General features: G+C 36.8%; 1 protein-coding gene across 2 annotated transcripts in view; it reads left to right on the top strand.

Annotated features, from left to right (window-relative positions):
* Nucleotides 1-552: 552 nt before the first annotated feature.
* The window catches only part of Zdhhc17 (zDHHC palmitoyltransferase 17), a 96959-nt gene continuing 80095 nt past the window's right edge, over nucleotides 553-17416 (top strand). For both annotated transcript variants that reach the window (XM_077798679.1, XM_077798678.1), the window contains exon 1: nucleotides 553-867. In XM_077798679.1, the coding sequence (XP_077654805.1) occupies nucleotides 775-867 (93 nt within the window). In that variant the 5' untranslated portion in view covers nucleotides 553-774. The remainder of the gene's footprint in view (nucleotides 868-17416) is intronic.

The following is a 17416-nucleotide window of genomic DNA, read 5'->3' as shown; positions in this document are numbered from 1 at the left end:
GCGCATCAGTGAATTCAGTTTAAAAGACTTCAATTCGGAATTCCTGGGTTTTACTAAAATGCAGGCTTTAAGCTCCTAAGTATTTTTTAATGTGGTACTAACGCAAGGCCAAGGAGGGCAAGTCGGGATCATTTAAAAAAGGTTTATCCAGAAGGAAGTCCCACGAGTTCTTCCACACCCCCCGCCCCACTCCCGCCGGATAGGTTGGGAGGTGACCTTTTTGACTGTGGAGGAAAGGGATGCTTGTTTCGTCTTCAGGAACGATGCGCGCCTGGACTCAGCCTCAGCGCCCCAGAGCCTCTCCCTGGGTTCGGGTGCTGGCTCCGCCCGGGTCTGAGGAGGGGGCCCGGGATGGGAGAGCGGGGCGCAGGGCGTGGGCCGCCTGGAGCTCGGGAGCTCCGTTTTGGCTCCCGCGTCGCTGCTAGTTCCCCCAAGCGAACCTATCCTTGGCCGCGCCTCCTCCCGCGGGGTGGCCGGAGACACACTTCTGCCTTCGGCCGGAGACCCGCCTCCCGGCCGCGGCGCCCACGCCCTGAGCGGTCCTCTGGCCCCAGCGCAGTGCAGCAGAGCGCGTTCCCGCCCGGTCCGGCCGTGCTTGCGCGCACGCGCGCAGGGACCCGCACCCTCCGAGCGGGGAGGGGGCAGAGGGGGCGTCACGGGGGCTGGGGAGGGAGGAGGAGGCGGCCGCGTCGCCTCCGGCGGGGCTCGCGCTCGCCTTGGCGCTCGCCCTCCGCTTTGCCCGAGCCCCGCGAGGGTGAAACGCTTTCTCCCGGCATGCAGCGGGAGGAGGGATTTAACACCAAGATGGCGGACGGCCCGGATGAGTACGATACCGAAGCGGGCTGCGTGCCCCTTCTCCATCCAGAGGTGAGGGACCACGCCGAGAATATTCCTCCCCTGCCTCCCCGACCTTTCTTCCCGAGACTCGCCGAGGGCGGTGGCCGACGGGTGTAGGGTAGTGGGACGTGCCGAACTTGGAGAGGGTGGGGAGGCAAATCCAGGCCCGAGCGCGGCTGCGAGCGGATAACGGGGGAGGAGATAGCGGGGCGGGCCCGGCCGGGGCGGGCTCTGGGACGCAGTCCCTGGCTGGGTCTAGAGGACCGAGGTGGGGCTGTGCATGGTTCTGCTCTGCCATCGCACTCCTTGCGGGTGCACAGGTGACCCGGGCCCGGAACCGCGGCTTGAGCCCCGGGTGTTCCTCCAAGCCTAGGAGGGCGAGGGGGCGAGGAGGAAGCGCGTCTGTTTTGGATATGTTCTTGTCCTTCGCGGGCCGGCCGAGTGGCACTGTTCCTTCCGTTTAGCTCACTGTTTCTTGTCCATAATGATGTCCTTCCACGTTATGCCATAATAGTATCTCGGGCACCTTGTGCCAGGTGCCCTTATTTGAGCATTTGTCCTTAAGCGATGAAAAAGAGAGGTCAGAACTTTGGGGAATAGACCCACGCTCACATTAGCTTGTCAAAGTACCGCTTTTTTTTTAGGAGCTAGGGGAGAAGAGTGCAACACGTTTCCCATCACAATCTGAGTATCTTCCCCTGTAAGTAAACAGTTCTCTGCTCTAGGATCAGTCACATTCTGTACTTGTTTACTTCTTAGTTTGTAGCTGAGCTAGTTAAGGCCTGGAAGCAATTCTTGATGCATTCTGGGTTTTAATGATCTACATTGACCTGGGGCTGGTGGAGGGCCGTGGCTTCCTGAAAAAGTCAGGTCGTTTTTTTGAGGTTCAGGAATGAAAACAAATCAGTGTTATGGGGTGAACAAACATGGAAATCTTCTAATCTGGTTACTTTGCATTAGAATGATTCTATTTCTGGGTTTGTAGCCAGCTCCTCTTTTTAAAATAAAATGTAAATAACAATCACCTCTTATATTAATATTCAGCCACCCGCACATTCATCCTTTTGGCTTACCAGAAATAGTTGGGTCAATTCCTTAGGAATGTATCCCTGGGTTATATTTTTTAATGTGGTACTAATGCAATAGAAAAGGCTACTTTGGATTTCTGACAGAACTAAACATTTTTTTTTTTAAACTATAGTGGAAATATTTCAGAACTGGCATTGGAGATATTTCTTTTGGTTTATATACTTAGGCCCTAAAAATATGTCAAGAAACCAAGTAGTTTTCAGATGATACCTTGAAAATGTTGCTAAACACTTATCTGTTTCTGTGGATGTATTTCATATACTTAAATGTTTGTTTATTTTCATGTACATTCTTCATAAACCTTTGTGTTGTAAAACAGTATGTTGTTTGTCACTTTAAGAATAGTGTTAACTGGTAACAAATTCAGAGATTGCTCTGAATTGGGAGGCTTAAAGTTTAGAGAAAGTGTTCAGGTTGCCATTTAATAGGATAATCATATTAGAAGTGAGAATTGGTGTAAATGATATGTGTGTGTGTGTGTGTGTGTGTGTGTGTGTACACATATATTGTTCCCTCTTACCTAACAAGCACAAGACATAATTTGTTTAATTCATTTGGACCTTAAGCTCATAATGGTGCACTGGGGTCTTTCTGTATTTTTTTTCTGTGGTTAGTGTCTTATATCTGGTACAGACCTGGTATTCTACTGCTTCCTAGTAGTGTGTTCTTGGTCATACTATTACATTTATAATTTTATCATTTATAATAATGGGGTGATAGTAATATTTAACTAATGGGCCACTGAGAAGATTAAATGAGACAATGTATTTTTGTTAAAAAATGTTTTCCGTCTCCCTTGGAAAGAAAGCAATTCTTTGTCTTGGTGATCAGTGGTAGTTCTTTTAACTATGTTTTAGAGAACACAGCATTGGGTCAGACAGACTTGGATTCTAATTATGAATCTTCCCTAAGTAGCTAAGTGGTCTGAATCAAGCACATAATTTCTTTAAACATCACTTTGTTTATTAGAAAATAGAGATGTTTCCTAATTTGCTTGCTGTTAAGGGATTAGGTGAGACTGTTGAGATTTAAGAACTGTCACATTGTAGGTACTCAGTTAATGTTACTTCTTTTTCCACTCTCAGAAGGAGGGAAGTGTTACCACATTTATTTTGATTTTGGTGAGTGATTTTGAAGCTTATGTGGGTTTTAATTTAGTGGAATAGGATCTTGCAGTAATGTTTTTATTTTACTTTTTATCTTCAGATTTAGCATTATCACAAAAAGTTTTTCACTAAATATCTTGAACAAGTGAATTTTTGTGGAATAAAGAAATCAGCCATTTCTTAAATCTCCAGTTAATATGCAAACTGTCCACTGTTGAAACCTTCCGTAGAGGATTATGCAATTAGATGAGCAATGAAAGTCTCTTTTTTGAGGCATTTGGGGGTATGAGAACCTTACTTTTTTAACGAATTAAATAATCAATTTAGTTTATCCTGTTTGAGTCAGGCATTGTTCTGGACTGCGTGAGACTTCAACATTTTTGTGGTAAATTCAGTGAGAGGCAGTATAGAATATTGTTAAAGAGCTAAGTTTTTCTGTTGTCAAATCAAAAATCTGGATTTTGCCACTTATTACCATGATGGTAAGTTGCATTTTCCTCATTTATAAAATTGACTTAATATTACCTTTCTTTTAGAGTTATCATATTAGGTAGGGTAATGTTTGTAAAACAGCCTTCAAAGACCTAGGCTGCCAAGGCAATGGAACCTTCTAAAAGCCATGGCATATAGTGAATCCTGAAAGGGAAGTTGCTATTACTTTGTTTTCTGTTGAAATAGATGATTATTAGTTTATCATAATGGAAGAATTAAAGGCTTTTTGCAAAAGATGAACTGATTATCAGGGGATTAGGGTGAAAGTCCTAGCTCTGTGACCTTGAGCTATTGAGCTAGTAAGCATTTAACTGCAAATAGTTTCTTTGCTTTTAAGGTAAAGGGGCCAGACTAGATGATCCCTAAGATTTGTTTGAACTCCGATGTTCTGATTGTAAATTGTGATTTTCTAAGAGAATCAACTTGGAACATCTAACTATTAGGTACATAGCACTGTATTTGGTTTTATAGGTTACCGTTATGGTTTGGATGTGATATATACCCCAGAAGCTTATGTGTGAAATGGTGGAAGAAGGGTTAGAGGAGAAATAATTGGGTTATGAAAGCCTTAACCCAATCAGTGAATTATCCCCTAATAGTGATCAATTGAGTGGTAACTGATGGCAGGTAGGGAATGGCTGGAGGAGGTGGGCATTGGGGTTAAGGGTTTGAGTATATATTTTGTATCTGGTGAGTGAAGTCTCTTTCTGTTTCCTGATCATCATGTGAGCCACTTCCCTCTGCCATATTTTTCCACCCTAATGTTCAGCCTCACCTTGAGCCTTGAGGAATGGAACTGGCTGTTAGTAGACTGAGCCCTCTGAAACTATAAGCCCCCCCAAAAACTTTTCCTCCTCTGCAGTTGTTCTGGTCAGATCTTTTAGTTATAACAGTGAAAAGGCTGATTAAGATAGTTATAATAAAAAGAATAGTGTATATTTTTCCGGAAGGTGTTGCTCTAGTTAGGAACATATATGCACTTAAAACACTTGACAGAATCCAAGTAAGTCTGGAATTGAGTACTGTAGCCTAAGTAGTGTCAGGTTTCTGTCTCTAGAATGGTTAGAAGAAAGACTTTGGTAGAGGGACAGATAACCATATGCTGGCCTACAGACTAGCAGACTTGCTATCACTAACTAGTCTTCTGTTTTACCTACTAATACATCTTTTGTAAATTACCTCATCTCTTTCATACACCAAAATATCCTCTCCTGCCAGAGTGTCTTAAGAGCTCTCTATTTCAGAAAGCTCTGACTAGTATGTGAAACAGTGGAAGAAGGTTTAGAGGAGAAATAATTGGGTTATGAGAGCCTTAACCCAATCAGTGAATTATCCCCTAATAGTGATCGACTTGAGTGGTAACTGAAGGCAGGTAGGGAATGGCTGGAGGAGATGGGCATTGGGGGAGAGGGTTGAGTATATATTTTGTATACAACTGGATTGCCTAGATCACCTGTGACTTCCATTCTTGCTTTCTTTCTTTTTTTCTCTCAATTTCAAAACTTGCTACTATCATTTTTCCTAGTTCTCCTGTTTTAAGTGGTAACACTTTTTATTTTACATTCATTTATCCCTTTTCTTGTCTCATCATTTTTATTGTTTGAGTATTAAACTGAAGTATCACAACATCTACTCTTCCTCTTGATTTAATAAAATTTACTTTTTGAGGCTTATCTTCAGTGATACTGATTTTTGTTTCTATTTCTAGCCTTACTATGTATTTAGAGAAATATATTTGCATACGTATGTAAGTTAACTCATTTGCTTTCAGAAAGCAGAAAATGTATTTGGAAGTTGATTTTCTTCTGGTGGTTATGGCATCTGTTCTTGTTCAAACAAATCTTCCTGCAATCTTTAGGATCTGATGCTTCTTTTTTTCCAGCAAAAAATGCTATAAGTCATATAGTTGTAATTTAGATTTAAAAATACTCAGTAACTACTGAGTCAATACATGTAAAATTAAAATGTACTAACTGGTGACCTCAAGGATTGTGGCAAATCCTCTTAAAGCATCATCTCATTGTAGTATTTTACTGTTCAATTTTATTACAGACGGACAATTCTTGAATAAAAGCAAAATGTCAAATATTTTAACTTTAGAGTTTGAAAAATAATGATTCAGGACAATATTTTATTTATAAAATACACAAATAAAAAATTAATCCCATGGAATATTTATTCAATCCTAGAATAATAACTTCATTTAAATTTTTTTTAAAGAATTGTAAGCCACTAATTCAAGAATTGTATAAAACTTCAACCTTCTGTGTAGTAGATACTCTGAAGAACGTAATATTCTGTTGTAAAGGCTTAAACAATATTTTTTTTTCATGTTGAAAATGTACCAGACAAATCACTGTTGGTTTTTTTTTTTTTTTTTGGTAGTAGTGTTTGAACTACTGGGCCACCACTGAGCCACATCCCCAGCCCTATTTTGTATTTTATTTAGAAACAGGGTCTCACTAAATTGCTTAGTGCCTTGCTGTTGCTCAGGCTGGCTTTGAAGTCGGGATCCTCATGGCTCAGCCTTCCTAGCTGCTGGGATTATAGGTGTGTAACCACTGCGCTCGGCTCAATTCACTATTTTTGAGAATTAATATATACTAAATATAATAGAATCTTTCTTTGATAAATCAAAATATGACAGTGTCTAAGGGTTATCTTTTTTGATTTTCAGTGCTATTGTTGAGGATATGGAGATGATAGGGCCAAATGTACCTGAAACAATTTTTGTATATGTCAGATGGATTGTAATTTTTATCATGTGTTTGTTCAGCCAGGTATGGTAGTGCTTGCCTGTAATCCCAGCAGCTAGGAAGGCTGAGGCAGGAGGATTTCGAGTTCAAAGCCAGCCCTTAGTAACTTAGTAAGGCCTAAGCAACTGAGCCAGACCCTGTCTCTATATAAAATAGAAAAAGGGCTGGGGATGTGGCTCAGTGGTTAAGCATCCTAGGTTTAATCCCTAATACCAAGAAAAAAAAAAAAAACCAGAAAAAGAAAAAAAAAAGAAAAGAAAAAGAAGAAAGAAAATCTTATTGAGATATTACTATTCTATACCCTTGTTTAGCTTTGAAGAATAATTTTCTATTATGAACACTTACTTTATTAAGAATTTAATGAATGATGAATAAAACTAGTGACTACCCCTATTTTCATGAGGGAAAAAAAATGTCCTTTGAGCTGAATACGGAAGTTCCTCATTTTGTTAATGAGAATCCTCTGGTTGCAAATGTCAGCAACCCTGTTGAAACTTAACATGGGTTAAAAAAAAAAAAAAAAGAATTTATTGTCTCAACTCCAAAACTCAGGTGGCAAGAGTGCAGTTGGACTCAAAGAACTTTGGAACCTGAGATGAGAATTCCCTAAAACTCTGTGTCTTATCTCTGTCTTCCTTTCAGCTTTATTTTCTTCAAATGGAAAGCAGCTTCTTTCCTATATGTAGTGTGGACATGGATGCCAGCTTTATTTATTTTTATTTTTTTTGACCGTATATCTCAAATCTAGCTGCATATTCTCCCTTTTTCCACACTGAAAAGTGCCATTTTTGGTTCTGATGTAGTTTATATGTATATTCTATGACTGTGGCACTGTAATTGGCCAAGATCACTTGGATGGAGTTGGGGGAAAAACAGCTGGGTAGTCTAAAACTATTTCTGTCTTTTATACTCTTATGAGAACTCTATATTTGGTTTGTTTCCAGCCTTCTAGTTTTTAACACACTTTAAGAGATGTTGTAATTACATTGAACTTATTCATCACAGTAAATGTTCTAGTTGAGCTACTGAATAGCATTCTTTATGAATTAAATCTAGACTAGGAATTGCTAAATGTTTTTAGTACAAGGCCATATAGTAAATATTTTCAAGTTTGTGGGCCACATGGGTTCTGTAGCAATCAATCAACAGTGTGGATGTATGAAAGCAGCAATGAGCAATGTGGAAATGAATAAGCATGTTGTGTTCCTATAAAACCATATAAAATTAGGTGATCTGCCAGATTTGGGCCATGGGCCACTGTTTACTAACTTTGGTGTACACAATGCATAGACACTCTTAAGATATTTATGTTAAAATATATTTTAACACAGAATTCTATTGATCTCTGATATGTAATAACTTCATTATAAATGGATATATGTGGGGGAGATGGTTGGATGAAGTAAGAGTATGTGTGTGTACATTAGAATCTCATGGGGAGCTTTGTCAGAATATACATTTCCATATATAACCCCTCAAAATTTCTAATTCATTATGTGGGTTTGTGATGTGTATTTTGAAAAAAGTTCCCAGATGATTTTGATAAACATTTTATTTTTATCTTCAATATCACTTTGATATGTGGGAAACATTTATTATAGGAGGGGGAAGGAAGCTCTTTCGACATTTAATATATGAGACTTTGTATTGAGAACTTCTAATGTTATCTCCTTACTGTTCTAGACAAAAATAATGGTAATAATTGGTAACACCAAATTATAGCTATGAACTAGGCATTATCCTAAACATATTTGTATATATATACATTTAATTCTCCCAGGTTTGTGTATCTATTTTACCACTGAGGAAATTCGGGCAGAGGAAAGTCAAGTATCTTGCTGATCAGTGGCAGAATTGCATTTAAATTCAGGTTGCTTTTGTTTTTATAGCACAGTACAATGTGATAGAGATGATACAGTTGTAGAATTGATTATTGTTTGATAGGATTAGTTATCTATGATAGCAAAAGTATTCATTTATGTTTTGTTTTAGAATATTTTATACTTAATTTTATAGACTTAATTTTTAGAGCCATGTTAAATTCATAGCAAAAATTAGTAGAAAGTACAGGAAGTTCCCATAAGTTTCCTGCCTGTAAAACTACATAATCTTACCCACTACCGACATACACCAACAGAGTGGTGCATTTATTGTAATAGGTCAGTCTACATTGACGCATCATTATCATTCAAGGTCCATCCTTTACATTAGGGCTCACTCCTGGTGTTTTACATTTTATGGGTTCTAACAAATATATGTGTGTGTATCATTACAGAAGGTCCTCTACTTAAAATTTTTAACATGGCGTCAGAGCCAAATGCATTCAATAGAAACCATACTTCAGATACTGAGTTTTGATCTTTTTCTTGGACAACAGTATAGGAATACTCTCATGATACTGTAGGTTAGGTTTATTTAAAGCTTTTTTAGCTTATGGTGAATTCTTTGGGGCCTAATCCCTTTGTAAATTGAGGAACAAGTGTACATTGTCATACAAAATAATTTAATTGGCCTAAAAATCCTGTGCTCTGCCTATTCACTTGTCCCTCTTCTTTGAGGTAACCATTGATATTTTTAATGTCTTCATAGTTTTCTCTTTTCCAAAATGTCATATAATTGGAATCATAGAGTATGTTGCTTTTCAGATTTCCTTCTTTGACTTAATAATATTTATTTCAGGTTTTTCCATGTCCTTATCAGACTTGAGGGCTTATTTCTTTTTTAGCACTGAATAATATTTCATTGTTTGGGTCTATACAAGGATATCTTGGGTTCTTCCAAGCTTTGCTCAAATACTTTTTGCTGTAGTTCTGCAAAGTACATGATGAACTGTTCAAAACCCTATTTTTGTTATTAATAATAATATAGTATAAAAACAGTTTTTTGTGTTTTTTTTGTGGTGCTGGGGATCGAATCCAAGGGCCTTGTGTTTGCAAGGCAAGCATTCTACCAACTGAGCTATATCCCCAGCCAGTTCTTCCTTGATGTTGAAGGTTAGGGAAGATTCATTTTTTTGGCACTTGTTCTAAGGCACATTCAGCAACCCTTTGACTTGAAATAATAAAATTACATTTCTTTAAACATCATTCCCTGCTAAAATTCCCTTCTTTAAATTGGGGCATTATAGTTATATCTCTAATAATGGGATTCATTGCAATATGTTTGTACATGCATATAACATAATTAAATCAATTTCATTTCCCATTACCTCTCCTTTTCCTCCCCTGATCTCCTACTCTACTGGTTTCCTTCTATTTTCGTGTGATTCTCTCCCCGCCCCCCATTTTTCTCTAGCTTCCATATTCGAGAGAAAAGATAGAACCCTTGACTTTCTGAGTATGGCTTATTTCACTTAACATGTTGTTCTTCAATTCTGCCCATTTTCCTGCAAATGACATAATTTCATCCTTCTTTATGGCTGAATAAAACTGTTGTGTAAATATACTATGTTACTATATTTTCTTGATTTATTCATCTGTTGACAGACATGTAGTCTGGTTCCATTTTGTGGCTATGTGAATTGCACTGCTATAAACATGGGTGTGCATGTATCACTATAGTATGCTGACTTTAATTCTTTCGGATAAATACTAAGAGTAGTGTTACGGCTCCATTCATAGTCTTTTGAGGAACTTTTATACTGATTTTCGTAGTGGTTATACTAATTTAGAATCCCACCAACAGTGTATAAGTATTCCTTTCTCAACATGAAAATTTCTCAACATCACTAACATCAAAATTTTCTTTTTTCAGCCTATTATTTCTCCTGCTTAGTGGAAATTAATAATAAGGTAAAATATATTTCATTAACTTTGAAAGAAGGTGATTTTCTTTGGAATAACCCTATAATGTTAATGGGATTGGAAATAGATATTCTCAGTGTTAAATCTGTGACAAAAGTTGATGAGAGAACAGGTGGTGCTGATTTATTTATAGGTGTCTCAGGTTTAATCCTTTTTGAAGAGTCCTGCCATCATTTGTATTATTTGTAAATCAGTCTAAAGATTTGTTGGTGGTCTGCATTCTTGTGTTTTGGGTATATTCCTGGGAGAATGATGTATAACATCCGACAGTTAGTAACTGCATCATCTTGGGTAAATTAATTCACCTTTGGTGCCTTAGTCTTCCTGCCTGAAAAATAGAGATAGCAGCATCTACCTTAGAGTTCTTGTGAGATTGAGTTAATGTACTGTATGTTATAGATTTTAACATGTATATATTTTTTCAATCTCTGAAAAATATTTGTGTTTTACAGTTAATACTCTTCTTACTTTGGTTAAGTAGCACTAGTGATTAGTTATCATTGCCTGTGAAGGGAATTGTGGTTATTCCTAATGGCATAATTGCATACCTGCAGCTTCCATTTCAGTTAGCAGTCTGTTTGAGAAACATTTGACAAAATATGATTTCCTGATGATATGCTGGTAATATCAAGGATATACTATCATCAAAGCTTGTAGAATGTATATTAGCTTAGAAAAAAAATCCCAGAGATAATAGCAATATTATTTTAGGAAATACTGTATTCTAGTGTTCCTGGTAGCTCATAATCAGTATTGTAATGAATAACTTGGGGATTGGTAACTCTAGCATGAACAGTGATTCAAAAAAGGCCAACCTTGAAGTTTTACCAATATAGTAATTTTATTTTTCTCCTTTTGATAGGTTCCAAACAGTGATAAATGCTTAAAATCGTTCTAAACAAGTTTATAAAAGATCTGTTAATTAGTGTAAAAAATCTTCCAGTTAGTAAATAAAAATTCTAAGTGATACAGCATAGTATTGTAGTCCAGTTGGCAGTGTTTTTTGTTTTTTTTTTCTTTGTAATACCTACAGTAATGGTACATCTTAGTCAACAGCATCTTTAGTTCTATGAAATTCTTGGCCTAAATATTTGAAGTTTAGAACAGTACCTGGGAAATAGAATTACGTATTATTGATCTTAAAATCACTACTTTTTCCTGTAGTTCAAGATTCTGAGAGAAGATGAACACTATTGTTAATCTTATTTGTATCTTGAAGATTTTATTTGTCCTGTACCTTCACTGAAATTGTAATTTATTCATTAGTCTTTGTTCATATTTGATAAGTCTAATCATTAATAAATTGTAGACATTGATTTCAAAGGAAATTTTGTTTTCTTTTTGAGCACTCATAATATTAAGGATTTTCCAGTTATTTATGTAAGAAGTTAATTAATTTGATTCCAAAAGCTCCTATTATTTAAACTTATTTTTTTATTTGTGTCCATTTTCTTATAAATGAATGTAATCACATCCAAAAAATGGGCATTCTTAGAAAAAAATTTTGATACACTAGAATCTAGCATTATTACATACAGATCCATGTAAACTTACTTTCTTTACTACTAAACTTAATACTTAATTTATTTCATATCATTGAATAATGTTTTGAATTTTCAAGGTACCAAAAGTTTAAGCCCTCACACTATTTTTTTTGTCTTAAGAATCAATGACACATGATTATTTTCATACATTTAAATAGTCCCAGAGGTCCTTGCCTCCAGTAAATACGTATTTCTCTTATTCCTTAGAGGTAACAACTAATTTTTGGTGCAAGTGCAAATATTTTATATAATTTGTTTTGTTTCTATTATATAAATAGTACATTATAAAGTTTTTCTAAATATGTTTGGACACATTCGATGTTAGCACATAATAATCTTTTCTATTCTTTTTTACTGTTAAGACTTTCATTATCCAATATGATTACAAAGGACATATGGCTGTTTAAATTCAAATTAAAATGAGTAACATAAAAATTTAGTTTTCGGTCATGGTACATTTGGCTGTGTGTGGCAACTAGCTAATGTTATTGACCACACAGGGTTATAAAACATGTCTCCATAATTGCAGAAAGTTCTGTTTGATAACATATGTCTGCACAGTGGTTTTAAAAAAAATTGTGTATCTTTTAAAAATGTTTTTTCCTGCACAATTATTTTTATTGAAGTGTATTTAAGTTATAAATGGAACAAGTTTTAAATGTTTAGGTTGATAACCTTAAACATTTTAAGATAATTACAGATTCATGTGCGTTTGTGTAAAAAAAAAAAACAACAAACCAGGACCCCTGGACCTGTTACTCAGGTTCCCTGAGTTGTAACTGTATGCAAAATTATAGTATATTACAACCAGGAGGCTGATACTGATATGATTAAGGTCCAGAACATTTCTGTAACTATAAGGATGCTTTCTATTGTCCTTTTATGATCATATGGTCTTTCCCTCCAGCTCTCAACCTCTCATTAACCCTTGGCAACCACTAATCTACTCTCATTTCTATAGTTTTGTAATTTTATGAATGTTACATAATTGGAATTATATAATATGTAACCATATGGGATTGGCTCCCCCCCCCCCACCGCCATTCAGCCTAGTTTTCTCAAGATTTATCAGGTTGTATGTGTATCAGTAGATCATTCCTTTTCATTACTGAATGATATCATGATATGGATGTACAACAGTTTTAACTACTTACCCAAGGTAAGTTATCTGAGTTGTTTACAGGTTGGTTATTAAACATTTGTGTACAGATGTTGATGTAGACATAAGTTTTTATTTCTGTGGGATAAACACCCAGGAGTACGAATCATACGGTAATTGTTTCCTTTATTTCTCCCTCCCTCTCTTCCTTTTTTGGTGCTGAGGATGGAACTCAGGGCCTAGAATGTCCTAAACAAGTACTCTGTGGCAGAGCTATATCCCCATCTCTCTCATGATAGTTGTATATTAATGTTTTTAAGAAATTGAAAAGCTGTTTTCCAGAGTGGCTATACATTTATGTTGCAGCCAGTAGTGTGTAGTGATTGATCCTATTTCTCTGCATCCTCACTGGCATTTGGTGTTGTCACTTTATTATTTCTGTCATTATGGCTTCTTTCTAATTTGGTTTTCCTTAACTAATCTCTGGGAGAGTCCTGGTAGGGGGCGGTGATAGGGAGGGGGATTAAGGTCAGGTATGGGTGTCAGGTTAGACATGAGGTAGTGAAACCAGAATTCATGCAACAAATTTATTACATATCCCAGAGATAAAGGGTGCCAATAGAAAGTGGGAAGAGGGTGAAAGATGGAGAGGGGATATCTTTGGGTCAATGGCAGTATACTGTTTGTTGACTTTCCTGTGGGGGGTTTTGGATTAGCTAGTGTAAACCATATTGGCTAATTAAACGGAGAAAATCAGGGAGCTTACTTACAGTATAATGGTGTTGCCCGTTAGGTTTTTTTTTTTATCATGGTCGGATGCTGTGTGGTGTGATTGGTTTTGGGTCATTGAGGTAAAGAACAAATGGACTTTGTTGCAAACAGTCATACAAGAAGGAGAGTTTTAACTAGGCCAGTGGTGATAGGGTTCTACCGTATTTCAGATAAAGTTGGGCCTAAAAATGGATGGCAAAGTAACAACTATATTAAGCAAATTTGTACTTTTTAATTTTAGCCCATTTCAATAGGTATGTGATGATAAGCCACTGCCATATTTGAATTTTTGTAGTGGCTAATGAAGTTAATTTTCTTTTAGTGTACTTATTTGCATTTATGTATCCTTTGGTGAAGTCTATTCTTGTATTATTAGTTTACTAGGGCCACTATTACAAAATACCATAGACTGAATAGCCAAAACTATAGGAATAGGGAATAGTTTTTTCCCTACACTTTTGGAAACTAGACACCCAAGGTGTTGTCAGGTTTTCTTAAGTCTTGCTGCTTGGCTTGCAGGTGGCTACCTTCTCAAAATATCCTCACATAGTCACTTTTGTATGTACATGTTTCTTCTTAAAAGGACAATAGGTTGGATTAGGGCTACTCTAATGACCTCATTTTAATTTATTTGCCTCTTTTAAGGCTTTACCTCAAAATGTAGTCATCTTTGAGATTTTGGGGGGTTAGCGTTAGTAAATATATGAATGATGGAGTATACAGTTTAACCCATAAGAGGCTCTTTTGCTTATTTGCTAGTTGATTATTTTACTGTTGAGTTTTGACAAGTTTTTTTTTTTAATGCACGTTCTTTAGGTACTGTTATTTTGTTGTGGTTTGCAATTATTTCTGTGTAATTTGCATTATTTTAATTTTTTGGTCTTTATAACTAACAGTGTCTTAGAGCAAAAGAAAAATTGTTTTTTGGTACTAAAAATTGAATTGAGGGACTCTTAACCATTGAGCCCTATTCCCAGCCTTTTTTTAAAATTGAGAGGCAGGGGCTCGCTAAGTTGCTGAGGCTGGCTTTGAACTTGTGATCCTCCTGCCTCAGCCTCCTGCGCCACTGGAATTATAGGTGTGTGCTACCATGCCTGGAATCAGAGCAAAATTGTTGATGTAGCTTATACATTTTTTTCTGTTTATGGATTGTGCTTTTTTTTTTTTTGTCAAATCTGAGATCTCCTGGGCTGGCCTTAGATTAGAGAGGTTTTCTTCTGTTTTTTTTTTTTTTTTTTTCTTTAGGTTTATAATTTTATTTTTCGGTATTAGGGATTGAACCCAGGGACACTTAATCACTGAGCCACATCCCCCTTTTTATATTTTATTTTGAGACAAGGTCTCACTAAGTTGCTTAAGGCCTTGCTAAATCGCTGAGGCTGTGAACTCCTGATACTCCTTCCTCAGAGGCCTCCTGAGGTGCTGGGGTTACAGACATGCATCACCATATTCAGCCTTATAATTTTATTTATTTAGTTTTGGGGGGCTGGGGATTGAACTCAGGGGCACTTGACCACTGAGCCACATTCACAGCCCTATTTTGTATTTTATTTAGAGACAGGGTCTCACTGAGTTGCTTAGCACATCACTATTGCTGAGGCTGGCTTTGAACTCCTGATTCTCCTGCGTCAGCCTCCCAAGCCACTGGGATTACAGGCATGAGCCACCACTCCTGGTATAATTTTATGTTTATTTTATTATTATTTTTGTTTTTGGTGGTGGTGCTGGGGATTGAACCCAGGGCCTTGTGCATGCGAGGCAAGCACTCCAGCTCCTGGGACGATTTTATTTTTAACATTTAAGTTTATAATTAATTTTGAGTTAACTTGTATGAAGTGTAAAAATTAGAGTGGGGTTAAATTAATTCCTTCCTTCCTTCCTTCCTTCCTTCCTTCCTTCCTTCCTTCCTTCCTTCCAATGAATGTCCAATGCTTCAGTACCATTTCCTCCACTGAATTGCTTTTACATTGTGGTAAAAACTCAGTTGAGCATATTTTTGTGTTTTTATTTCTGGGTTTTGTGTTCTGTTTCATTGATATATGTCTGTCCTTCAGTCAGTATTACACAGTATTGATTACTGTAGCTACATAGTAGGTGTTAAAATTGAGTAGACTATTTCTTCCTCCTTTATTCATCTTTTTCAAGATTATTTTAGCTGTTTATCTTTTTGTATTCCTATATAAATTTTAGAATGTCCTTGTCTGTATCTACCAAAAAAAAAAAAAAAAGTCTTGTTAGAATTTTGAAAGAAATTACATTATCCTTGTTTGGGTGAGAATTGACATCTTTGCCATGTTTAGTCTTCCAGTTCATAAATATGATATATCTGTTTATTTAGATCTTGAAATTCTTTCCTCAGTATTTTTATAGTTTTTAAGCACAAAGGCACTGTAGATGTTTGGTTGCACTAATTTCTGTCCCTTCATGTTCCCTCTGGCATTTCTCTTCTCTTATATCTGTTTTTGTTCAGCATTTCTCCTGTCCTTCAAACAAAACTAATACCATATTTTCTCTTTGATCCCATTTCCCTTCTAGCTGCTGCCTCATATCTCTGCTCTTATTTGTAACAGAATTCCCCCAAAGAGTTGTCAGAATTATCTTTACTTTTTCCACCCACCCTTTCCTAAATGATCTCCAATCTGACATATACCCCTGCCTTCTCAAAGTATCCTGACTTCTTTATTGCTTAATCTAGTGGTCATCTTGCAGTCCTCATTCTTTTCTGACTTTCAGCAGCATTGATATAGTTGGTCTGTCCTTGGTCAACTTTCTTCACTTTGCTGCAGAGGAATACAGATCAAAACAAGATAAATATGATATCTCCCCAAGTTAAGAAGTCAGATAAATCTAAATATAGTGAAAGAAAAACTCAAACTTGAGGCTGGCCTCAAACTTGGAGTCCTTCTGTCTCAGCCTCCCAAGTTCCCAGGATTACAGGTGTGTGCCAGCACACCCAGCTTAGAGAAACTGTTAATAGATGAAATTTGTGTAAGATTGTTCATTGTATTATGACTTAACATTTGTATAAAGTATAAGCTATCTAATTGTCTCGGTAAGAGAATGTATGTGGTTTATTCATGCAGTGAAATACTATTTAGTCAATGCATTTAATAAATTAGAGCAATGTGTATCAGCATAGATAAATCTCAAAAACAATGTTAAAAGAAAAATACTAGATGAGAAAGAATTAGCCACCACATTTGTGTATATGAGGTTATTAAATGAATACCCTGTCATCTCAACTTTTTTCCTGGAGCCCAAAGCTAGGAACACTGGTTGACAAAGGTTCCTTGCATTGTAAACAGAGGTGTCAAACTTGCTGGAAAGTGGTCATGATTGGCCTAGAACTCTATCACCTCTGGCCTGTTAAAGAGAAAGAGAATTTAATGTGAGGGCAATTCTTTGAAGAGTTAACCAGGGTAGGGAATTCTTCCTAAACAGGATGCTTAGCATGATTCTTGCTAAAATTGAGCTGTGAAGACCTAACAGACATTGAGGTGGAGTTCTAGTTAAGATGAGGGCACACAGGAACTTGGTTAAGAAGAGGGTCTTTTATTAGTACCCATAGGGTGAATTTCAGAACTCTCAAAAAATGTCCCACTAAACAGCCAGTAGTTGTACTTGTCTCATGATATTCTGAAGGTTGTAACTTGGACTTTGTTTCTTGTTACTTCTCTACACATATTCTTATCCTTTGGTAGGCAGAATAATTCCATCCATCCACCTTGCCCCCCCCCCCCCATGGTAGGTTCTTGTACCTGGAACATATAAATGTTACCTTGTAAGGAAAAAGAATACAGAGAAGTTAAGGAATCTCAAGAAATAGATTGTTAAAGATCTCAAGATAGGAAGATTATCCTGACTTTAGCTCAGTGATAATGATTTTGGATTTCTGACCTTCAGAACAATAAGATAATAA

This window comes from Urocitellus parryii, chromosome 5 (genome assembly GCF_045843805.1).
Source record: "Urocitellus parryii isolate mUroPar1 chromosome 5, mUroPar1.hap1, whole genome shotgun sequence".
In the NCBI taxonomy this organism is placed as follows: domain Eukaryota; kingdom Metazoa; phylum Chordata; class Mammalia; order Rodentia; family Sciuridae; genus Urocitellus; species Urocitellus parryii.
The sequence above is the reverse complement of the archived record's forward strand: the minus strand, read 5'-3'. Positions and strand labels throughout refer to the sequence as shown.